This window comes from Lepeophtheirus salmonis, chromosome 7, assembly GCF_016086655.4.
Source record: "Lepeophtheirus salmonis chromosome 7, UVic_Lsal_1.4, whole genome shotgun sequence".
Taxonomy (NCBI): Eukaryota; Metazoa; Arthropoda; class Copepoda; order Siphonostomatoida; family Caligidae; genus Lepeophtheirus; species Lepeophtheirus salmonis.
Genome location: NC_052137.2, coordinates 23,297,569 through 23,324,167, shown reverse-complemented (window position 1 = coordinate 23,324,167; position 26,599 = coordinate 23,297,569). Strand labels below are relative to the sequence as shown.

Genomic DNA, 26,599 nt, shown 5'->3' with positions numbered 1-26,599 from the left:
TAAACAAAAGACACCCTCACAGAACCGAATATATAGATTTTAAAGCATATTACAGATCGACTATTTATTGGAATTTTATATTTATATTCTTGTGTATTTTTGTAGATTTTGACTAAGAGGTCTAATTTTAAATTATAAGCTTTTTCATACTAACATAATGCAATTCCTTTTAGAGATTCATTTCATTGTAATTTTTTATAAATCTACGTATATGATATGAATAAAAATAATAAACAAAGATAAACAACTTCTTTTTAAATAATTGATTCTAAAAGATGATGTAAATGGGTATTTTTAATTGGTATATAGGATAAAACTCATAATACTACTATTAAGAAATTCCTATGGGTCTCATAATATTTTAATTTATTAGATGAAATAAAGGAACGTTCATTAATATTATTTATTATTCTCAAGTTATTTTGAAGAAATGTAAATTTAAGTAAATTTTATATTTTGTTAGAGTAAGAAAAAATATTTTCATATATACTTCTATCTAATTACTCAAACAAAAGTAATTTCTTATATTACAAATATGAAAATATATCAATACTTAAGATATGGCCTTCGAGGTCATATATTTATAAAATTACCTCCTACTAAGTTTTTATTTTATAAATTTTTTGATTTATTTTATAAAACTTGGGTATAATGATAGTTTTCCTCAAAAAAGGGAATAAAAAGATTATCAAGGTTAAGATAATCAAAATTATCACTTATTTTTGTTAATCTAGGTGAAAAAAACGTATTTGCAATTTTTTTAGATACTACTAGCCGCTCATTGGCTACAATAAAGAGGTGAACTGACAGATAGGCAAAAATGCTACATTTCATTTAAATATTTTTATTGTTCTTTAAGACATGTCAAAAATGATTTATCAAAAATATTATAACAAGCTTTTGATAGGAGTTTAACTTAACTAAATTTGTTAATTTTACTAACAAACTTTATTGTGTAGTATACAGATGATATTAACACAAAAACAAGTTTTTTTTCCAAAAATATGTAAAATTTCATCCTTTAGGCCCATTGAGCTACCTCTAAATATTCATAAAAATCGATCAATCTTTTTTAATCGTATTTTTTTATCAGAAGGAATGAATTTGAACCTTCATTTTTTTTTTTTTACTTTTTCACAAAAAGTGATTTAATTTGTACACTAGTGGACATCTGGATATTTTATATTTATTGATAAGTAGAAAATGATCTTTACGCTGAAAGGTGTGTTGAAATTTATAAGCGTTGGGATTAAGTTCACAAAAATTACACACAACAAAATGAGCATATGGTGTGATATTAAATTGATTATAATCAAGGTGGAAACATGACATGATCAAGGAATCAAAATTTAACATAAAAAAAAAAGAACAGATTTTCTGAGCAACTGATTAAATAGCAATATTTATCGATGAAGGGCAACTTGGATGAATCTTTAAAAATATATAAAATATAAATCATAAACTCCTAAGATACATAGTTTTTTTCAGATAAACAAAAATACACATTTAAAATTATAGAAAATCGAAAGTATTTTTTAGTAAAATATTTCATTAAAAAAAAATTAGTTCTTGATATTAAAAAATAAATATTTTAATGTCAAACAAATCTTCAAAAAAATTATAAACGCTTCAAATACGTGCTTCATAATAATTAAATAATTGGTAGTATAATTTGATTAATAAGTTTTGTGATTTAATTATGCCATGCTAAAATAAATGTATGAGAAGCCACGTAACGAAAAAAGATGATTTTAATCAATGTACGATAAAGATTATCATTTCCTTCCAATTATAATATTTACATTTGATATAAATATGTAGATTTATGTATATTAGTGTTTAAAAGATTCAAGACAAGTTTTTTTGTTTTTTTTTGTTTTAGTTTTTTTCCAGGCCTACAGATAAAGTTTCCTTTTCTAAAGAAAGAAGTTAACACACAAATAAAAAATAAATCTTATCTTCTCAAAAAAATTATAAAAAAATGGCATTTATGCTGATTTCTTTAGATTTTACAACGAGATGGGTCCTTACGGAAGTTAAACCGAATTAGTTATAATTATAATGGCTTAATACTGATTTTCAATTTCCAGAAATAAAGTTAATACTGTTATTTAAGTGATGCGTCAATATAATTCATATCGAACAAAAAAACAAAACAAAATGGGAAAATCCCAATTTATTTTTTTATTTCATATATTTATACTGGCCAATATTTCATAAACATATTCGAATTAAGGTTTTTTATTCAAATTTTTGGAAGGAACTAAGATTAGAGACATCTGCAGGGGTGATCTCAAGGGGCTGCACTCCCCCCTCCCCCACCGAAAAAAAAATGATTTTTACAAGAAAATTAAATATTTAAACTATTTTTTAAAAAAGTTTAACAACTGAAATTTAATTTAATTTATAGTTGTTTTTTTTTGAATAACTATAGATTTTTAATTTTTTTCTAAAGAAGGTAATATTTGAATTTATTTTCAAATCATTTAATAATTGAAATTTAAATTTTTTCTTAAAAATTTAAATTTTGGATTTAAGATTGGGAAGCTGCGGATTTTTTTTTTTTCTAAATTAACATTTAATATTGATTTCCAAATAATTTAAATTTTTGAAAATAGATATGTATTTTTAAAATTATTTGTAATTGGTAAGAAAATGTTTAAATTTTTTTTTTCTTTTTAGAATAGCTGTGAAAAAAGGTAATTATTGAAATTTCAAAAAAAATCAAAAAACCAAGCCCCCCCCCTAAAATTAAAACCTGCGGACGCCCCTAAAATATCAACGAATTGTATCAATAGTAAAGATCTTTTATTTGATTTAAGATACTTAATTTAGCCTCAATATGGTCACCTAAATAAAATATCTCAATTTCATATCATATAATTGTGACAGTCAATTTTCGCTACTTCAAATGCAATTTGAAGCGACTCCAAGTGACTAATACGAATAGTTTTTAAATAAGAATTAAAGATAATTTGTCAAAAAAAACATTTATTTTTATTGCTGACAACCCAAATTTGTATCTTAGACTCAAACGGTTTCACAAAATACATCATTGTAGTACGATCATATGAAGACAGCATTTGCTATCTCATTATGTTTCAAATATAACATTCTCTTCCTTTATATTCCCATAGAGTGATTCATATAAAACATTATGTATAGTAAAAGTCAAAGGGTTGTCTGGATCTATATACTAAAGTATTCTATAGATATATAGCGGTCCCAAAATCTTGATATCCTGTCTTAAATCTTAATGACGTGTCTGAATTGGGTGCAAAAGTCAACCTATGATACTTGTCTGTCAAAATGACGTCATAGATTTCACCATCAATCAATCTCAACTGTTTAGGACTGGAATGTCCAACCCATGGATCACAGGATGCATTGCAGTCCGCTTAATTTTTGAGTGTGGTCCACTACTCATTCTCACTTCAATTAATTTTTTTAGCAAAATTGTCAAAATATCATCGAAACGCGTAGAAAATGCATGAAAAGTACATACAATAAAATAAAATTAACGTCATCTCGTATTTTCTGAGACTCTAACAGCAGGGGTGTCTGCATGGGCAAGGGGGCTGTAGTCCCCTCAAATAAAGGAATTTTTGAAAAATTATCGCAACTTGTACAAAACACACATTAATTATTCAATTCATTTTTTTATATGTTGAAGATTAAGCAGCTCAATATAAAAATGCTTTTTTCAGTATAGCTTTTTATACCCAAAGATAAAATCACTTACTTTTTGATTGCCTCAATTTTTAGTGGATAATATGCATCTTATCTTCGATTTGATTAATTATTACGGAATCTAGGTTCAACTCTTCTCTTCTTCTATAAAATTAATGCAATTAAATTTATTTTTATTAGTTGAGAAGCATCATCCATAAAAAAAATTACTATATACCATCAAAAAGATTCGAGAGACTGTAAAAATTGATGACAAGCCACGAAGTTGACGCCTAAGATCAACTAGCAAATCTGGAATTGTCAGCAAACTACCCCCCTACAGATCAAAGGCTAAAAAGACAAGGACTTCGCTGATTCAAATGAGGGGTTTCCTGAAATTTTGTTACGGTAAGATTTCCACGGATTAAACAGATTGAAAGAATTTAATATTTATTATAATTTTTTACTCGGAGAAGGTCAATCTTTTCAGATGAAAAGAATTATGATCATGATCAAAAATTCAACTCACAAAACGACCGGTTGTTGGTCTTTTCATATAAAAGTGTATTTTTAGACCTTCAAACTGTTCTAAAGCTGGTTAATAGTCGATTCCTTATGGTTTTAATTAAAGTAAGAACGCTCCAATTGGTTTTTGTCCAGGAGGGTAGCTGTATGTAGACGTGTAATTACATTTAATAAGTTTTGGTAGATCTGGTCATTACATGGTTTAAGGCTAACTCTTCCAAAACAAAAAAGATAACTTATCAGCAAGATTGATCTCCAATAAATACCAGTATTTAATGCTAACAGTGGACAAAAGCAAAAATTCATTTATGAGACATGTCTATGATGTCACCGTCGAATCGATATATTACCATAGACTTTTGTTATGAAATAACTATAAAAAGGGATGGAAAGATGGTTCTTTAAATTTTTGGTCAGATGGAGTTGCATCAATTATATATAAGTAGACATTTTATTCCATTTAATTATAAAATTGCTTACTCTTGGAATCCATGTGCTTAGGAATTATTCATAGAAATAATACAACGAGATTTAGAAATACTTTGGTTTGTTTAATTATTTTGCAAAAATATTGAAATTTTTGGTAGTCTTTTTCTAATATTGGTGGTTCTTAACAATTTATGAAGTATTTGAAAATTTAGAATATGTAAATAACTATACTGTTTCAGGAGTTTTCATATGTTTTAGAGCAACAGTGTTTTCTTATCTTCAGAGGGTTGTCCCGAAATTTCTGTTTTTTACATGCAGACTGTTTTAGTCATACTTTTTACGTCTACAGAGGGGAGGGGGGGGGGAGGATTTCCAACATAGCTGAAAATTCGACTTCTAAGTCAATGCGCCAAATGGTAAGCATTTTTAGAGTGTTTTCCTTACCATTTCTGCAAAAACCAAATTTCTTTGACTTTGGAGTTATGTAATTTCTCCAAAACACCTATTAGTGAAATTGTTTCCGTATACCTTTGTATACATTTGATAATCCAATCAGTTGGATTTAAGTAATTAAATATCTTGTATCTGTCTCTAACTCTTGTTTAATAAAGTTTAAGTTTAGGTGTTATTGAACTTTACTACATTGATGATTAGAATTTGTTAATTCGTTGTTCCAATATATTTGTAATTAAAAAAACATTTGATATCTTCGGAGAATTAATGTGGTTGTTAATTTTGTAAGATAAATTTCAAAATCCAAACAAATTCAATTTATTCTATTCAAATTGTTTTTAAGTGTGTGACTATTTTTGTATTTACCTCGACTAGATGATTACCTATTCATATTTTGTTTCTTATAAAATTTGTTTGAAAGACGTTCAGAAATACTTTATAAATATATTATATATTACTACTATTACAACTTTTTAAATATCAAAATGAGTGCATACTTCTTGTATATAATCCCCAAAATAAAATCAATAAACGTAAAACGAATAGATAGTATATAATATAGGCAAAATGTATTTATTCGGGATTTGTATTTTTATAAGAACAAATTAATTTCAATATCTAGAAACATATTTATGAATATTGTAGGTGTGAAAGTAAGGTAAATTTGTAAGAGGGATGAATTAATTTTTAAATAACTCATGAAAGCAAAGAAGGAGCCGTTGAAATTAAAGGAATATCAGTGTCATTCCTCACCTGTGGAAAGGTCAGTGAAACTTGTTTCAGAGGCGTATTGTAATGTTCACAGATACAATGAAAGACAAGGGTACAGCTTGTCAACTTTAAAATAAAGAACATACAAAAAAAATTGTATTGTTTATGAGATAAGTAATGTCTTTCATTCTACTCAATTTTTCGGTTGTTACATACATTTTTTTATTAATTGTAATCGAGATAAAGTAATTAATAGTTCATTTTTCAAATGCTGAAATGTTTGTATCTACTTGTTATTTAATTTAATTTCCATCTATATAGTTCTTTCATGTCGAAATATGGTACTAGATTGTGTAAAAACTTAATTTAAAAAAACAACAACTTTAAGGACAATACCTATAAAGGCTGAAAGATTTTTCATTTTCGTGTTTTTCGGATTAAATAACAATAATAAATGTTGGTTGTAACCTGCATGCCAAAATGTTGTTGCTTGGTGCTAAAAATATTATTAATATTTATGTTATCCACATTATTATGCACAAACTTATATCAAATAATAAATAATATATTAAGGTAGATGAATCTTTTCCTTCACATAAGTGATATTTTAGCTTTTTTCGTCTATTTTCTTAATAAATAGAGGAACACACAATGTTTAATGTCTTTCATAATTGACAGAAATAGTTTAATGAAAATATGAGATTAATATTATTTTACTTCATACAAAACATTTCCATATAAAAGGGGGATATGGTATGGGTCCTGGGCAAATTCATTCAAATGTAAGGATTTATATTTACAAGTAACAACTTTCCAGATGTCTAAATCTATGAAGACCCACGTTTTTTATTCACGTGATAACTCGTAATGTATATACTTATATAAAATTTTGGTAAAATTATGTTTCGATTCCTTGATTTTTCATTCCAAATATAAACCAATCTGTAAAAAAGACAACATTTAAGATGTTTTCCTCGCCCACTCTGTAAATGGAATTGTGTTGTTTTAACGTTAAAGGATCTAAATAAAATAACAAAAAATTGTAAAAATATGTTTCCAGACTCAAAAAAACCGTTTTAATGTTCCTTTATCTTTTACTTGAATCCGAGAAAAAAATGAACGCTCTCCTTGAAAAATCTTTTGTCTTTTAGAAAATATATTTCATAAGCAATGGAAGGCTCCGGAACTATCGACCTTATTCCAGAATATACCAGAAAAATGTAATGATTCACCTTTTTAATTTACACTTCATAATCATTTTTCCTACTTTTTTTTTCTTTATTAAAATACCTTCATAATGTATTAATTTTAAAGTAATAAACGAATGTTATGGCTGTTTGGAAGTGTTGTTGGGAGGATCAATTTCAATTTCGAATCGGAAGTAATTATGACTTTTATAAATTATCAAAATTTTAATATTAAATAAAAATATTTTTCAATGAATTTGTTTGCCATAGGCTGAATCCCATCACAAAAAAAAAAAAAAAAACGTTGAGTTTTAGTAAGTTATTTTATACGATGAATTTAGGGATGGATTTTGGAAAGTATATGCTCATGATATTGCAATAAATGAATTCTTTGAATAACTCTTTAAATTAAAAATAGAAGTCATGAATATAAAAAAAAAATATTTAAATAAGTTAATTGTATAGAATCTTTAAAATATATATATTTGTCAACATTGAAATGTCAAATAGAATCATCCCAAAACTTCTCAAGTAATATCAAAGATTGCTTCTCCCTATCGGATTGGAAAAGAAAAATAATGGCTTCTCTGAGGGGAATGAATATTGATAAAAAGTTTATCGTGCATTTAAAATCTCCACAGATTGTATTAAATATAACAGGTTATGCTAAGACTTTGGAAAAATATTTAATAACACACTTCATGCGTCTGCAGACTGCCCTTTCATCTATACCCTAAAATATTGTGTATCTATAAATCTAAAAGGGCTGACGAATGGGGAAGAAAAATATGTTAAAGGTCTTGTTCTTTTTGGAATTTCAAAGAAGAAGGGTGGAACGTCTGAGGTAACAAGGACTCAGGACTTTACAATTCTTAATTGTAAAGGCCTCATCACCAGCCGACTAACTAACTATCAGCCTATTCGGGAGGATTAGTTGAGAGGTATCATCTTGGCAATTTGAGCCCGCTATTTCTCTCTCACAATGAAAATTCCTAAATCAGGATATGAGTCATAGAATTTTGAAAGGTAAGAAATCCAGTACCTTCCATCAACTTCACGGAATCATCGAAGTATTTTAAAAAGCGTTTTAAAAAATTTTAACAAATATGTATCATGATTTTTAATATGCATGTTAACTTTTGTTTTTTCTTAAACCTTGATTTTTAGAATATTAGTTGAAATTTTAGCCCGGAGCATTAAATATAAACTATAAGGTTTATATATGTACTTCTTACGCAATGGTTTCGGTTTATTTATATTTGTATGTCCTATATAATATATAAAACAAATAAAGAATGTTGAAAAAATACTGACTTAGATGCATATTTAATTGGATATATATTTAAACTTCCTATTAAAAGAGACGGATAAGGCCCCCCCCCCTCATGATTATTAACTTTGAAGGTCCTATGTGACAAACGTATAGTTATTCGAGATGATGGATAGGATTTGAGGCTTACGAGTCAACATGGACTTGGGTTCATATTTTGAAAACTTTTGCGACTCGACTTTCACAGTACAACTAATTTATACTAAACTCAAGAAAAAACATTAATATTATTGACTATATATAATAATTATAGACTTGAAATGTCTAAAATTAGTTAGAAAGAAATATGAGGACTCGAATTGGGTTTGATAAAAAGATTCAAGGACTTGGACTTGAGACTAGACTTGGAATTGAAGTATAATCCAATTTTCCACATCCTGACAATTATTGCACCATGTAAAAAATAACACCCTATTTAAGTAATTGATTTTGATATCCATGGCTTTATTTTCCCACATTTAAGGCGTTTATTGGCCAATCAATACTTTAGACTTTCACAGGTTCACAAAATTTGGGATAATTATGCTTGATTTTCAATGTTGAAATAATACATATATTAAAAATGGAATACAATTAACCTTTTTAATTTATTATCATCTTCATGACTATATAAATAATATTTATTATAATAATAAAGTTTAAATAAATAGCGATGATAAGTGATGACGTCAACAGAAGTCTGATAAATCACTTATGCCTACGTCATTGAGTCAAATTAATAATTACGTTTGTATCGTTCTTAAGAGATTTAATGTTTGGTCAAATGGTTGCTATTTCTTGTAATAGGGGGTAAAATGCTAAGGGGGTGGATGGCTCGTAGAGGGAAAAACTACGGGTAAAATGAGGGAGGGTAGGAATATAATATGCAGATGCAGTGAACCTTATATTTATTCTTACAGTAATATTGAAAAGATCTATGCACTTAATACATCTTGAAATGTCCTTTCAGAATATTTAATGATATATAAAATGTTGAAATGTTGTATAGGTTCATATATTAGAAGAGTTTGTTCAAAAAATCGTTATTACTCAAACATTAACAATAGTCAACAAAATATCAGCTTTGTTTTGCTCTTGATTTGAGATGATGGGCCATGAGTCCATCATTTTAATGCAGAGACATAAAAAATTATATTAATATCCCAAAAAAAATTGTGTTTCTGTGACCTGTAAAGTATTATTTTAGCATTAAAGTATATATATAAAAGACAAAGGAATATAATATGTATAGTTTGTAGAAACATGTTTCCAAATTAAAAAATATTTTAATTTTGTCTGTATCTTTTACTAAAATATGAGAAAATTTAATTATAAGGTAGAAAAAAGGAAAAAAATAAACTTTTTCTATGGAAATCTAATAAATTCCTCATTTTTGACAATATAGTAAAAAATTATAGTATTTTGTAGAATAAAAAGAAATAACTACTTTTAACCTTTTTTTAAGTTTACAAAATTAGTATATTTAAAAGTACACCGTATAAAAAATTTATAAATTAGTTAATTACCTATTCTTACTAAATTAATCAGCTTAAATTTCAAATTGATATTAATTTAAAAACATTTGAAACATATTATTTTTATGGTTTGTACTATTAAAATTAACTTTAACATATACTGATGAATTCTTGGAGGAGTATTTATAAGGAAAAATATTCTGTGAGAATATTCGAGATAAAAACCTTATTACTTTAGATAGTATATTTCATAAGAAAATAAAGGCTCTAGAGCCATCGACCTTGTTCCTGAATATACGAGAAGAATGTCGTGATTCACCTATAAAAGCGTACACTCCGTTTTACATAGAGAATATTATCTCATTTTTGAGCTCCTCCCTTGTTTTTATCTCACTGGAATACACACATAATATATTCACATTAAAGCAGGCCTAATATCTACATACAGACATAGTACGGACATATGTATAAGTAGGGACATCTTAATTAGTGTAGAAATATTAATTATATATCGCTATGTACTCGATACATTACATCTTCTTGCAATATCTTGGAGCTGAAAACAATTCCAATAACTAATTCCAATATATGGTCTCAACAAGGAAATGGTTGAAGTTTTTTGCATAGTAATTTTTGAAATGTAACACCAGTTCCATTATTCTTGCCAGTATTTAAACTTGTAGTGTCAAAACACATTATTTAAAGATTTTGTGTCCAATATTCCATTCTTTAATTGCTTTAAATACAGTATTCGCTTGTTCTTCTCCTGTCCCAGATGAAAGTTAGTCCACTCAATATAGTTTAGAAATTCCTTTTCTGGAAGCTGACACAGATAATCGATCCTTTGTTCGGTTTCATTAAGATTTAGAATGATTTTTCCGTTCCAATGTGTGACAAGAGGAGCTTCTCGACTAAACTTTACTTTGATATTATACATATATATTTTTTGAGTCTGTGCTTTGCCCTATTTTGACGAGTTTTTTCTATTTTAAATGAAATTTCTTTAACATTGTGGCCCAGTATTTACCTGCTTCTAATAATATAAAAACTGATTTTCAGTGGTTCAATCAAGGGCAGGTAAAAGATCAGAAAGTGTTGTTGTTGTTTTTTTTGCTTCTTTTGGAGTATACATTGGCATTTCATCTTCACTATTGTCATCCATAATTTCAATAGTTTGCTCATCAAAAGTACTAGCTTCAGAGATTAATGAAGAAGATGGCATGATTAAGTTCCGCCTTGCTCCCCCTCTTGCCTTTTTTTAAAGGCTGTTCTTCGGCTGCAGGGCTTTTATCAAATCAAACCATGGACCCTTTTCATCCTTTTTCTCACTGGTGTAAGAGGAAGGATATGTCTTCTTGCAATACGGAGGTAGAAGTCATAATTTATTTGATACATCATCAAGAAAAAATAACAAAATGTATGCAAATGATAATTGTTTTTCGTTGAATTGAATTTAAATTAAATGTAATTGAACATTTTGATATTTATCAGTCCAATAGTTGGTTTGCAATATGATAAAGAAATTAAAAAAAGGTTCATGAGTTAAATTTCAATCAACTTCAATTGACGTTATTTTGAACATATATGCATTATTTTCAACTTTGTTTTGCTCTTGATTTGAGATGATTTGAGAATTGTATTATCTTAAAGCAGAGACATGAAAATGAAATGGATCATTTTGGATAACAATATTATAAAAAAGTTTTTGTAAAATAAAAACCAATTTTTAACCTTTAAAAAATTAATATTCCAAAAGTTAGCCATATTTTTTGTTTCAAATTATTTTATGTACTAATATTAAATTATCAATCTTAGTTTGCAGTATATAAAATCTTTTAATAAGTATTAACTATTTTTTTTTATCAAATTTATCAACTTATATTTGAAATTAATTTATTAATTTAATAAAGTTGGAAACATCTTTGATTTTAGTTTGTACTATTCAAAATTGACATAATAAAAATAAAAAACCTTCGCACTTTCTGTTAGGGGTCTATTTATTTTTTCAAAGATTACTCTAATTTTTGTATTTGATTATGTTTATAATTATTGCTATCTTTGAGGGTGCCTAAAATATATATTTACATACAGTGTTGTTGTAAAGTTCTAATGTTTTGTATGTAACATGTATCTTATCTTCTATTTGATTGCTTGTCAAAGCGAAGAACGAGCCGTTGAAATTAAAAGAATATAGTGGCATTCCCCATCTGTGCAATGGGATTCCTGTAATGTATACAATTAAAGACAAGAATACATTTTGTCAATTTTAAAATAAAGAAAAAAGGATGCTTCATATTCAAAATAGTTGATAGATATAAAACTCCTGAGCAATTCATTTTTTTTTTTGCAGAATATTATTGTAATCTATATTCAACGCAACTTCACCAGCTTAATTTATGAAAATTCCTTAGTAAATATTAAAGACTAAATTGACCAAAAATCAATCAAAATCGACCAATTTTATAGGTTTTTTTTTTAAATTGAAAACTTGAAGAAACAAATAACAAAGATATTAGCTTCTTAGTAAGGTCTTTTATATTAATCTGTTTTTTGGTAGTTATATACATTTTTTTATTGATTGCAATCAAGATAAAGTAATAAATGGTTCATTTTCCAAATGATGCAATGTTTGTATAAATTTGTTATCACTTTGATTTTCATCTATATAGTTATTTCATGTCAAAATATGGTTCTGAATAGTAGTTATACGCTAAAAGCTTGATTAAAAAAAAAGGCTTAAAAAGGCAAAACCTATAAAAGTTAAAAGATTTATCATTTTGTATTCTAAAGATTAAATAACTATAATAATTGTGGGTCTCAGACTGCCGGCCAAAATGTTGTTTCATGGTTTTAAATATACTATTAATATTAATCCTATCCACATTATTAAACGCAAACTCATATAGAATAAAAATAATATATAAACATACATGAATCTTTTCCATATATATATAAAAGACAAAGGAATATAATATTTATAGTTTGTAGAAACATGTTTCCAAATTAAAAAATATTTTAATTTTCTGTATCTTTTACTAAAATATGAGAAAATTTAATTATAAGGTAGAAAAAAGAAAAAAAAAGAAACTTTTTCTATGGAAATCTAATAAATTCCTCATTTTTGACAATATAGTAAAACATTATAGTTTTTTGGAGAATAAAAAGAAATAACTACTTTAAACCTTTTTTTTAGTTTATAAAATTAGTATATTTAAAAGTATACCGTATAAAAAATTTAACTTTGCTTTGCTATTGATTTGAGCAGAATTGCCCCTGATCAATGTTAGCATATAGAAGTCAAACAATTCGACTGATATATACAAAATTTCCATGTACACATATTTTTATCTTAGATAAAGTGAAAAGTGACCTTTCGATTACTTTGATTTTACTGACATTTTTATCACCTTTATTTAAGAATAAATACCTATATTACAAAATTTTATTAAAAAAAATATATATATATGTCAGACAAAAAAATGTTTGAAATATTTTGTATTTTTAGGAAGAAATTATCTCTTAAGTCACTTGAGCCAGAGTCCAAAGAAGGATTAAATAATATATTTTTATTTTTGTAGTATTATTATGAATGTATCAAATGTTACGAAGCTTATGTAATACAACAAAAGATGTTGTGAACAGATAAATACAAAATTATCATATCAATTTATAAAATTTACTGCATAGGAATCTGGGATCTGGGCCTACACTTTAATTAGTTAACTCAAAAAATGACTTTCTCATACAAAAAAAAGTATTTAAAGTGAATTAAGGGACGACTAGACTACATTTTGGTTCCTCCAATTATCGCTTTAACTCTTGCAGAATTCAAAATACTACCGGAATACATCTCGGACCACTCTCCACTCTATACCACTTTCCTTTACTCAAGTAGAACTTACATTTCAATTTGGAAATGGAATGTATCGACTCGTTTAAAAATAGAAAATATCATTTATAAAATGGGTAGAAAACTTGATCAAAGACAATATAGACCGTCTATGGATTTACAAAAAATTGAGTCATCTTCTAGATCTATATTGAAGAAGAAAGAATTAGAAGCAGCAACAGTCAGAAGACAAGTTTTAAGAAAGACTAAAACTCTTAAAAGACACTCATGACACCTATGATATCAGTGCTAAGGATGAATTGAATTCTATATTAGAATAAAAACATAAGTTTCTCTCATCCGAATACACAAAAACGGATTGAGTGCAACATTAAAGGGAAAACTTCAAATCATAGAACTTGAGGGCTCTAAACAAATCTATAAAAAAGTTAAAGCCCTTCGTCTTACTTCCAGAAAAGTAACCTCTGATCGAGAACGAATTGCGCAAGAAGCCAATTCATTTTATACTACTCTGATCAAGTGTAACAAATATACTCTTTTTTCTCAATGCATTTTTGTACGCAATGGAGGTAAGCCCAGAACAATTTAGGGACAGGTGGAAAAAAAAAATGAGTTCTATGCCAAGAATAATTATAGAGTAGCTCAAAATCAAAGCAATGTGTTTTGACACTACAAGTTTAAATACTGACAAGAATAATGGAACTTTGTTACACTTCAAATATTATTATGCAAAAAACTTCTACCATTTGCTTGTAGACACCATATGATGGAATAGGTTATTTGGGCCGTTAAGCTACCTCTAAATATTTTTCAAAACTGTTTAAACTTTTTTTAGAGTTTTTTTCACAATTATGAATCAATTTTTAACCTAAATTTAAAAAAAAAAAAAAATTATCACACTAATCTTCAATCACTCTCCTTGCAAAAAATAAGCTCCTTCCTAATCTACATGACTTATTATTGTTTAAGCTTTGTAGGATATAAATAATGTTTTAATTTTTCTGTATTTTTTTCCTGAGTCAGAGAAAATGCCGTGATAAGAACAAAAAATGACTATAACTGGACCTTCTCTTTAGAAATCTAATTACTTTTTCCTTTTTGATTACAATATTATCAAAGAAATAATTTTTTTTCTCCTTCCTTTGCAAGTCCTCTTCTTTGCTAATTTCAGTAATCTTTTTTTCCGTAAACTATTGTACTTTTTAGATTTCAAATTTAATTTTTAGAAGTTTCTCAAAAATTTACCATTCTAAGATCAAAATGATAAAAAAAATAAAAGAAGAAAGATGTCATTGGACCAAGGTTTTTTTTCGTAAGCTAGAGATTGAATAAAATATTTTTGACCTCGTATCTAGCGGAAACTGCCCTTGAATAATCATTTTAACAATATAAGTCAAGCCTGCTGTTTTGAAAATATAATCCTAACTTCTCCATCTGCTATTATAATTTAGTGGTTCGTCGGATTGAAGGAGGACACAATTATACAATTTTACAAGATGAACCCATCTGTTGCTAATAGCTCCCACAGTTTTTCGTCTCTTTAAATAATTATGATTGACCCATATATATACTTAATCCTTGAAGTAACCTCCAAATTTAAAAAAGAAATCACGCAATGTGAAAGAAATCATAGCGAATATTACAGGTTATTTCAAATTTATTCTAGATATATATAATTTGAACAACAAAAAAATTAGGTATCTATAAAAATATTTACCTGTATTGTAGGTATGTCTTTAATGTAAATTTTTCATAAGGATGAATTAATTTTTATTCATAATGATAAAAACCATAACCTTTTTGTAAGGGAGAGCTTCCTTCGTTTATGCTGCTGCAATTATTAAGAGACCATCAGATGAGAGATTAGCTACAACGGTATCTGGTAAAGTATTTTTGGGTAATGCATATCTTCTGACCCATTGTTGAGCGGAGTACATGTCTCCATTCTCTGAACTCTCTTCATGCTTCGCTTCAACATGAATGAATCCATCCTTCACATAAACTTGTACTTCTTCCGCCTTGAATTGATGAGTATCCAAAGTAATTTCTAGTTTGTCTTTCTCATCTTTGAGTTTCATTAATTTATTATCTTTGTTTTGAAAAAGATTTAATACTTCATTTGTATCTTTGGATTCATGGATGAAATGATCTTGAAGGTGTCCACAAGAACCTTCTTTTTTGTTTTTCAAGGTACTTTCCAAATCCAATTCCAACGTCATTTTTTGGATCGTAAGGATCATAACTGTTCATAACATCAAACCAAATATTCATTAAATCCACAAAACCATCAACATTTTGAAAGTATTTTTCATTGGGAAATAATAAACGAAGACTCATAGCAGAGCTCTTGCATAACAGTTGTGTAGCTAAATGGACGCGTCGTCTGTTATTATTCACAAAAGTGAAATTTTTAGAGGTCAATTTATAATTCATTCGTAAATCATTGTTGTGAATTTGTAGCATTCTTTTCAAAGAGTCTGGTTTTATAATTGTGCCATCTTGTAGTTTGAACCCTAATCGATGAAATGATTTCTTAATACATGAAGAATATTTTCAAAATCGTGAATTGAACAACTGAAATCCGCTGGATTTACGAATGATGGTTGATCAACCGTTATCCTGTAATCTTGGATTTTTATCGCATGTCAGGCACCATTGCATTTATTTTGATTCCTATTTTTCTAACTCAGATATAATTTGAAACAATAAATCCTTGGTGATCGCTCTATCGTAATCATAAAAAATCGCTTGTTTCCAGGATGAAATCAAACCTCGAACCATAACGACCTGAAAGATGAAACAAAAATCATAACTCAATACTATAAAAGTTTTGCAAAGGGAGCTAATTGAATAGAAGAGAAGGTAAGGAAATACAAAATACAATAAAAAATTTATTATTACCTTATTCTATTGTTTACATGGCTGTAGTAAAATTAAAATAGTGGATGTTATCATGGTAAAATAGGTAAGCTGTATAATTAAAAAATCTGTAATGACTAATCAATTTGTAGTTTTCATTTAGTAAGATAATGGAGTACCAGAGACTCTGCTTTGATATAAAATATTGGCTCAGTTCTTTGGCAAATAGTCACTTCTTTGGATAATGACATTTCATCAAAACACAGGACACCATATTCATAGTTTGGCTCCTTACTGACTTCAACTTGTTTTTCAATAACTTTTAAGATATCTCTTTGTACTCCCGGAAGTGTTTCAAAATCTTTAATCCACCTTTTGAGGGTTGTCACACTCGGTAAAGGAAATAACTTCTTGTTCCTTAAATACTTATAAGTCCTGCTTGAGAGGCTATTTAAAGCAAGGCCATTAATGCTGTCTTCCTTTTCTTATCGTGTCTTATATTTTTCTTAGCTATGATCATGTTTGTTTGAGAAGGTGTAAACCATTTAAAGAGTTCTTTTCTAATGAGTTGTTTAATACTCTTCTTTGACTAGAATCTTCCATTTGCCTTTTTATAAAGACTGAGGGATTATTTAAGTGATTGCATCTGGTTCTGCAACACTTTGATTTTGTTTATCAGCAACTTAGTCTGAAAATTGTTCAAGGTTTCGAATACAGTAGTTGCCATATCAGGTTTCACTTGAACACTCTTGGTTTGGCAAAAATAGAATCTTGTTTGGCTATAGTTTCAACTTCTCTCATGACTTGATGAAACATTTCATCGCATCTGTCTCTTGGCTAATATTTCACCTCTTTCATCTTCACGAGGATTAGGATTTCCATTATCCACCATAGAGTTGAAAAGTTTCAAACTTGGAACGGTATCCTTCTTTAGTTTTTTCACACTGGCATTTCCCAACAATTCCTCATAATCTCTCATAATTTTCATTAGTTTTCTGTATTTCTTTCTTTTCTACAGTATTTCTAGTACAGCAGGAACACTTCTTCACTTGTGATTATTTAGAACTAAAAGATGACTCCATACAACTTTTAAGGATATTTTTTTGAATTTGATTAAAGTCGTTTCAAGTTGAAGAACGAATGGGGTCTGACAAAACAAAGTCCCTTAGTGTTACAGGAACTCTTGAAGGATGTTGATAAAGAATTATGGACATGTTGTTGTTATTTTGTGGACTGTTTACTTTTTGCTTAGATTTTATTTTACTGATGAATTCTCCAAGATTTGAAGGAGTATTTATAAGAACAAGATTCCGGGAGAATATTCCAGAGAAAAACTTCCGTTCTTTAGTTAACATATTTCATAAGAAAAAAAGGCTCCGGAACCATCGACCTTATTCCTGAATATACCAGAAGAATGTCATGATTCACCTATGTGAACACATTGATACAGTACATTAACATACATAATAATCAAAATGAAACTCCTGAGCTCTTGTTTTTTTTTCTCTCTCACTTAAATAGCTACATAATATACTAATTTTAAAACAGCCCTACAAATATAATATGTACATGGCATTAGCATATACCTATTCAAGGAAAAATATTGAAAATTTATATGTAGTTAATAAAATATAGTAACATTTTATCAAGAACAATTTAGAATTTCTGTCTAAGAAACACTTTGTGATATTTTTCTGTGACATTTGTCCCAATCATATCTTGGCCCTAAAAAAAGGAAAAAAAGTTATAAATTTAATATATTAATAGTGTTGTGTTTTTATTTATTTTGGAAGAAAAACTGCAGTCCCTTCCAGTTTGGTCTAGGTACAATACAGTTTAATCCTACTTATCAGTCCTAAAACTTATAATATTTGGTCCTGGATAATGTCAATCAACTTTATCTTTCTTCTGTTTTAATCAGTTCTTGTGTTCCCAATCAGAATGACTGACAGTGCTAAGGACCAGTCTCTAGGACTTAAAGTCTTAAGGGACCGATCCCAAGAACTGATAGGACTGGACTGTATAAAAATAAAATTACTAGGAATTATTCATAGAATTATGAATTACATTATAATTATGTAAAAGTATATGAATTATTTCGGGGTTTTTTTCCAATTTTGTTGATTCTCAATTGTATATATAGGTGTTTGAGAATTTAAAAACAATATAAAGATAATTTAACTGTTTCATATGTTTCAGAGCCGTAGTTTTTTTACGTTCTTTATATTGTATTAGAAGATCTTGGTGAATAAAATTTTTATTATTCACATAATAACATTAGTTGACCTAATTTCAACTTTGTTTTGCTCTTGATTTGAGATCATGGGCCCCTGATTTCATTATCTTGAAGATGAGACTTGAAAATGAAATGGATCATTTTGGATCACAATATTATAACAAAGTCGTGGTTTTGGTAAAATAAAAACAAAACCATTTTAACCTTTAAAAAATTAATATTTCAAGGGTTACCCATATTTTTTGTTTCAAAATTTATTTTGTGTACTAATATTAAATTATTAAGCTCAGTTGATAGTGTAGGAAATCTTTGAATAATTTAATTAACTACTTCTTTGTCAAATTTATCAACTTATATTTGAAATTAACTTTTAAAAGTTGGAAACACTCTTTGATTTTAGTTTGTACAATTCAAAATTGACATTTTTAATTTTGTAAAATCATTTTTTTACATTAAAAAATTAATATTTTTATCTACATTCTTAAAACTACGATAAACGTGTTAAAATATCATCAGTAAAGTGAAAGTCCCTTGTAGACGGATCCACCTTAAATCAAGATCATCATTATGTACTATTTTTATAGCTAAATTGGGATTTTTATAAAAACCATTCACAAAAGTTTATCTGTAATACGCGTTGATAACTGAGGTATATCTAAACCATGAATTTGTAAGTCGTACACAAAGTTATGATGAAGAAGTGCAGTTAATTAAATCTATTGTGGGAGAAAAATTTGACAAAATATGGAAATGTAAAAATACTACATCTTTTAATTTTCAGTTAATTAATTTTTTATGAGTTGAATTAAGCAGCTCATATGCATTCCAATGTAAAAATCCATATACATTTTGACTTTTTTTTCAGTATAGCTTTTTTTAAGCTTAGATAAATAATCTTCCATCACTTACTCAATTTTTTCCTTTTTTAAAAATTTGAGTACTTTTAAAATTTTTCGTAAACTTCGAAGAAAGTGATACCTTGTGATGTTTATTTATAACTTTTATAAAACTATTTATTGATTTGGTGATTTTGCATATAAAATATATACAAATCTTTACCAAAAATGAAATTTAGTATGTTTTCCAGGCCATTTTATAAATGACTAAGTGTTGTTTTAGCCTTAAAGGATCCAACTAAAAAACAAAAAATTGTAGAGACATGTTTCTAGATTTTAAAAAAGTTTTAATTTTTCTTTATCTTTGACCTGAATTGGAGAAATTGGACTGTTTGGCACAAAACAATGGACCCTCTCTTTGAAAAACCCTTTGTTCTTTAGAAAATATATTTTATAAGCAAAGGAAGGTTCCAGAACCATCGACCTTATTCCTGAATATACCAGAAAAATGTCATGATTCACCTATGTAAATGTACACTTCGCAATCATAGTTCCTACGTCTTAAGCTCCTTCCTTCTTTTTTTTCTTTCACTGAAATATCCTCATAAAATATTAATTTTAAAGCAGGCCTGTTGTATAGGCAGTGCTATATAGTTTCATAAAAGATATTTTTCAAAAAACGGCAAATTTGTATGATTTGAAGTTTTCCCTTTAATGTTGCACTCAAACCGTTTTTGTGCATTCGGATGAGAGAAGCTCATGTTTTTTATTCTAATATAGAATTCAATTCATCCTTAGCACTGATATCATAGGTATCATGAGTGTCTTTTAAGAGTTTGAGTTTTTTTTTTAAACTTGTCTTCTGACTGCTACTGCTTCCATTTCTTTCTTCTTCAATGTAGATGTAGAAGATGACTCAATTTTTTTGTAAATCCATAGAAGGTGTATATTATATTTGGTCAAGTTTTCTAACCGTTTCATAAATGATATTTTCTATTTTTAAAAGAATCGATACATTCTATTTCCAACTTGTAATGTAAGTTCTACTTGAGTAAAGGAAAGAGGCATAGAGTGGAGAGTGGTCCGAGATGTATTCCGGTAGTACTTTGAATTCTGCGAGAGTTAAAGCGATAATTAGAGGAACCAGAATGTAGTCTAGTCGTCCTTTAATTCGGTTTAATTGGTGGAAATGCAACTTGATCTCAAAGGTATTTTTTTATAAAATCAAATAATCAATGTGAAAGAATTCATAGTGAATATTACAGGTTGTTTCAAATTTATCCTTGATATACATAATTAAAACAACAAATCAATTAGGTATCTATAAACATATTTATATAAATTGTTGGTATGTATTTAAAGTAAATTTTTAATAAGGATGAACTAATTTTTATTCATAATGATAGTAACAGTGATCTTATTAGAACAGAGTCCTTCTAAGGTAGAAGGAAATATTTGTTCGTATAAATAATCCTGCAAATCTTGAGTAATCATTAGTATAGAAAATCAAAGCAACAAGTAAACAGTCCAAAAACAACAATAACATGTCCATAATTCTTCTTCAACACCCTTCAAGAGTTCCTGTAACACTAAGGGACTTTGTTTGGTCAGATCCCATTCGTTCTTCAACTTGAAACGACTTTAATCAAATTCAAAAAAATATCTTTAAAAGTTGTATGGAGTCATCTTTTAGTTCTAAAGAATCACAAGTGAAGAAGTGTTCCTGCTGTACTAGAAATACTGTAGAAAAGAAAGAAATACATAAATCTCGGGAGCAACAAGAATCCAAAGATACAAATGAAGTATTAAATCTTTTTCAAAACAAAGACAATAAATTAATGAAACTCAAAGATGAGGAAGACAAACTAGAAATTAGTTTGGATACTCATCAATTCAAGGCGGAAGAAGTACAAGTTTATGTGAAGGATGGAGTCATTCATGTTGAAGCAAAACATGAAGAGAGTTCAGAGAATGGAGACAAGTACTCTGCTCAACATTGGGTCAGAAGGTATGCATTACCCAAAAACACTTGACCAGAGACCGTTGTGGCTAATCTCTCATCTGATGGTCTCTTAATGATTGCAGCAGCAAAAAGGAAGGAAGCACTCCCTTCTAATCAGATCACTGTTCCTATTATTAATTCATCCTTATTAGAAATTTACCTTACATACATACCAACAATGCATATAAATATGTTTATAGATCCCAAAATAATTTTGTTGCTTTAATGATAGACATCCAGAAAAAATACATCAATGTCCATATCATTTACTATAAATTATTTTCACATTTATTTTTATTTCTTAAATTGAGCTTTTATTAAAATTATCAATATCCATATATTAACTTACATCAAGAGGGATTGCAATAAAATTTATCAAAAATAAACGCTACAGTTTGAAACTAACCATCTCCATCAAATCCCAACCTTTCAATATTAACACTTATATTATACAGACTATGTAAAAATATATCAAGGTCTACCGCTTCAAATTATGTGTACAAAAGTGATTACCTTTGCCCACGTATGCTGAAGATCTTTAAATGGCAACGCATAGGGTAGTGGTTACTGATTATAATAATATATGTATTACTATCAAAGTGTTACCTAGCGTTCTTTGGGCGAAGGAGGAAGCGGGAAATTACTTTGACAATGGTCAAAGAAATTTAAAAAAATTTAAAAATTATTCTTAAAATACTTCTAGATACTATGTACATACACCAATAATTATAATATAAATGTTTTGTTGTTGTCAAGAAAGATCCTGAAATTCTAATTTTCTTACGAAAACGATGAAGCTGGAAATTGACTACACTTTATACTAATCTTACTATATAACTCTGGTTAATTAAGGTAGATCACAGAGGTTCATCGGCCCAAATACTCTTACTATTGGGTATTGTAACTTTAGTAAAACAACTATGAATTTAAAAATATATATGTTTTATAAACTTCAAATAGCATACCAACATACGTCCGATAAAGTACTTTTTCATTTCTATCCATAACCTCATCAACAGCTGGATATGTTCATAAGCACCAAGGTATTTTAGACAAAAGATCTTTACAGATTTTGTTTGGGGACAACAATATTTTTTACTACTATAAGAGGGAATTTGTGGAGGAGTTCAGGTCATTAAGAGTAATTATATATCCAATTATTACTTCTATATCTAAATCCCTAGTATTTTCTATACCCTTGAAAAAATATATTTTTGATTCATTTTGTCTCTCGAAAACCTATGTACTCGTTTTATTAGAAGTAATTGTATTAATATTAATCATTTACCATATTAATGGATGAAACAATGCTAGGTTGTGTCACAATGTAAAAGTGTTAAAAAATAAAATTATTTATCATTAAGAAGTGACATGCAACGAGAACAAAAAAGTTTTTTGAATCACTATATCTGAAAAGTCTTTTTGCTTAGATTTTCTATACAGATGAATTCTCCAAAACTTGAAGGAGTATTTATAAGAACAAATATTCCGAAAGAAATTTGAGAGAAAAACCTTCGTTCTTTATATTACATATTTCCTAAGAAAAAAAACTGCTCTATAGCCATCGACTTTATTCCTGAACATACCAAAAGAATTTCATGATTCACCTAATATGCATAATATGTTACTCTTGAACTTTTCCCTTTTTTGCACTCACTGAAATATGTACATACATAATATATTGCTTTTAATTAAGGCTTTTTCTACAAATATGACATGTAGGTCAAATTAGCAAAGTATTTATTTGTTCAGCAATATTAAAAATGTCTATGTACTTAAAACATATCCCAATATTTTAGCTAATATTCATTTTTGATCTTTTTTAAACAAACGCTTGTATATAGGAAAGTTGTTCTCATTTAATGTCAAATTGTACAATTTATGAGACAAATCCTGTTTCAATAGGTATATTTTTAAACCTAGAAATTATACTCTAGAAATTCATATATTTAGGAATGATTCTTAGTAATAAGACAACAAGAGTTGAAATACTTTAGTTTGATTTATTATTTTGTAAAAACACATTTTTAGCAAGGTTAATAGAAATACAAGGTTAGACCATCTTGTAATCGGGCTTGCTATAATCTTCAATCTGATGGATTGACCCGACTGCTGGGCAAGACAAGTATATTTTGACAAAACACGCAACCACTTATAGTATATGACGTCACTAGTTCTATAATTTTCAAATTTAATTTATCGTACCGAATGCTGGGCAAGAAAAAACAGATTTTGACAAAACACACAATATTAAAAGCGTGGTGGAAGTCAAACATAAGTCGTAAATGCGTTATGTTATTACCTTGTATTTATATTAAACTTGATTTTTAGTAGTTTTTTTCGAATTATTCTTGATTCTCAAAAATATGTAGATAGTATTTGAGAATTTATTAAATGTTGTTTTAACTAGTGATGAAAATCGTCTGTATTTTTGGCATGTTAAAAAAAAAGAAACTGAAAATCAATATGGTCATCGACAAAATTTGTTGATGAGAGCAAAATAGCTGCCATGACTTTTCATTATATCAGCTACAACCAGTTGTGACAAGGGAGGAAGGAGAAAAGGATATAAATAAAGACATTTACTAGAATTGCTCTTATATCTATACTCAATTCTACTATGTGTCCAAGAAAGGCTTACAATTATAACTCCACAACAAATCCTTAAGGTTACGCTCCGTCTATTATGAGCACACTCAAATGGTCATTCATTTATCTCTTCTTTTTAGAATTTCTCATTCCTGAGCTCATCTTTTTGAAATCTTCCATAACGTATGACTCGGCTTCTACTGTAGATATAATTTGTCAGTTTTAAAAAAAGAAGGTGTTATTTGCATTTATTATAGCCGGTTAGTCTTGAGGTTGAGGCTCTTTCCAAAGAAATTTGAAAGGTCCATGATATGATTACAATGTAAGAATCAAAAGTTAAATTGGCTAAGTTGTATTATCTTCTTCTAAGAAAACACCTTAGTTTTATATATCTACTATACCAGGACGATTAGATTTTTCAGAGATTGTGATTCAAAAAACTTTATTTTTCTAGTTGCATGTCACTTCTGAATGATAAATAATTTTATATATTTATACTTTTCTATTATGATACAACCTATCATTGTATCATCAATTAATCTGTGAAGATCTTTTGTGTAAAATACCTTGGTGCTTATGAACATACCTAGCTGTAGATGAGGTTATGGATACAAATGACAAAGTACACTATTCAACTGAGCTTCTTAATTTTACGTAGTTACCTTGAATGTCTTCACATAAATTGCCATTAAAAATTGAAGTTTCAATATTAAATATATATATATATATATAGATGCTTCCAATCTTTGTATCTAATGATACTATACTGATCATTAATAAGATGATGTATTATGTTTTAAAAAAAGCTATCATTACGAGTAACTTTGTTGCCGAAGATGGTTTTGTACCAAGGATACCATTGTGACCTTCAAATAAACAGATAAATTTTAAAATACTTCCGTTTCCTCAGAAATTGAATTATGATATGTGCATTAGTAGAACTGGGCATCGAACCATTTATTAAATTTCATACCTGTACCTCCCTACCAAGAGGTCGTGTGGCTCTGTATCCGTGATGTGTTACAAGTCAATGACTGCATCTTGTTCGGAGACAGATCTTTTAAAAAAATGATCAAGTCAAAAATATTGCTGCAACTTTGCTGATATCTTGATATCTACTATCTTTAGTGTAGCACAACGTTATCAAAAGGGCTGTTAGCCCCCCCCAACCCCAAAAATAAAATGATTGAAATTTGGCATTTTATAAAAAAAAATCACGCAACATAGAGGTAAAAAATGTATTTAATAAGATCAATGGTGGGTTTAAATTATGCACCAGAGAAAAAATTATAATTCATTGTAAGTTATAATTAAAATTCCAAAAGCCCAAAAGCCCCCCTCCTCAAAAAAAAAGTATATATATAAATAATTCTGTGGACGCCCCTGGTTATAATTCTTCACAAGTGTTATTTTTACATAAAATGTATACATTTACTTTGATTTACCATGAAGCAGATTGTATGGCTCCTACGGAAATTACTTTTTAAAATATGTGATGTTCATGACTCCCAAAGCCAATAAGATTTCCAACCTCTGGATTACAATAATACTGTATTAATAATCTCTCTCTCTTGATATTAAATACATTTTGTGTGTCCTATGTGGGTGCCCACACTGTTGGACCTAGGAGTCTGAAACTTTGAATGTATTTTATTTTATCCATATTGATAATTTTAATGAAAGCCCAATTTTAAAAAAATGTTAAAATAATTAATATTAAATAATATTTGTTTTGAGGTTGTTGTTCTTTCATGTAAAGTAAATTTGTAACAAGGATATATTAATTTTTATTCATAACGATAGGAACAGTGATCTGATTAGAAAAGAGTGTTTCACTCCTTTTTGGTGCTGCAATCATTAAGAGACCATCAGATGAGAGATTAGCTGCAACAATCTCTGGTAAAGTGTTTTTGGGTAGTGCATTTCTTGTGACCAATTGTTGAGCAGAGTACTTGTCTCCATTCTCTGAACTCTTTTCATGTTTCGCTTCAACATGAATGTATCCATCCTTCACATAAACTTGTACTTCTTCTGGCTCGAATTGTTGAGTATCCAAAGTAATTTCTAGTTTGTCTTTTTCATCTTTGATTTGCATGACTTGATTGTCTTTGTTTATAAAATGATTTAATGCTTCATTTGTATCCTTGGATTCTTGTTGCTCACGTGATTCCTGGATTCCTTTTTCTTTTTTTTGTTCAATAGTATGTCTAGTACAGCAGGAGCACTTCTTCACCTGTGATTCTTTAGAACTAGAAGTTGTCTCCATACAACTTTTAAGGACACTAAATTATAAAATAATTTTTATTTACATAAATTATTATAACTTTTATAGCCGGAGTCGTATTCAGTACAAATTTTCCTACTTCTGACTCCGTCTCTACCAAAAAAGCCACCTACTCAGACTCTGCAGCCCTGGTTTCATCACTCCTAATTAGTGTTGTGTTCGTTCTTATTTAGGACAAAAGAATG

At 28.2% G+C, this 26,599-nt stretch overlaps 2 protein-coding genes across 2 annotated transcripts; both read right to left on the bottom strand.

Annotated features, from left to right (window-relative positions):
• Window positions 1-15,431: 15,431 nt before the first annotated feature.
• Window positions 15,432-15,827, bottom strand: LOC121122249 (protein lethal(2)essential for life-like). The gene has a single exon (XM_040717235.1). The coding sequence runs from the start codon at window positions 15,825-15,827 to the stop codon at window positions 15,432-15,434; it is 396 nt and encodes a 131-aa protein (XP_040573169.1).
• A 10,083-nt stretch (window positions 15,828-25,910) lies between these two features.
• Window positions 25,911-26,396, bottom strand: LOC121122251 (heat shock protein beta-1-like). The gene has a single exon (XM_040717237.1). It carries the CDS (start codon window positions 26,394-26,396, stop codon window positions 25,911-25,913), a length of 486 nt encoding a protein of 161 aa, XP_040573171.1.
• Window positions 26,397-26,599: the final 203 nt, after the last annotated feature.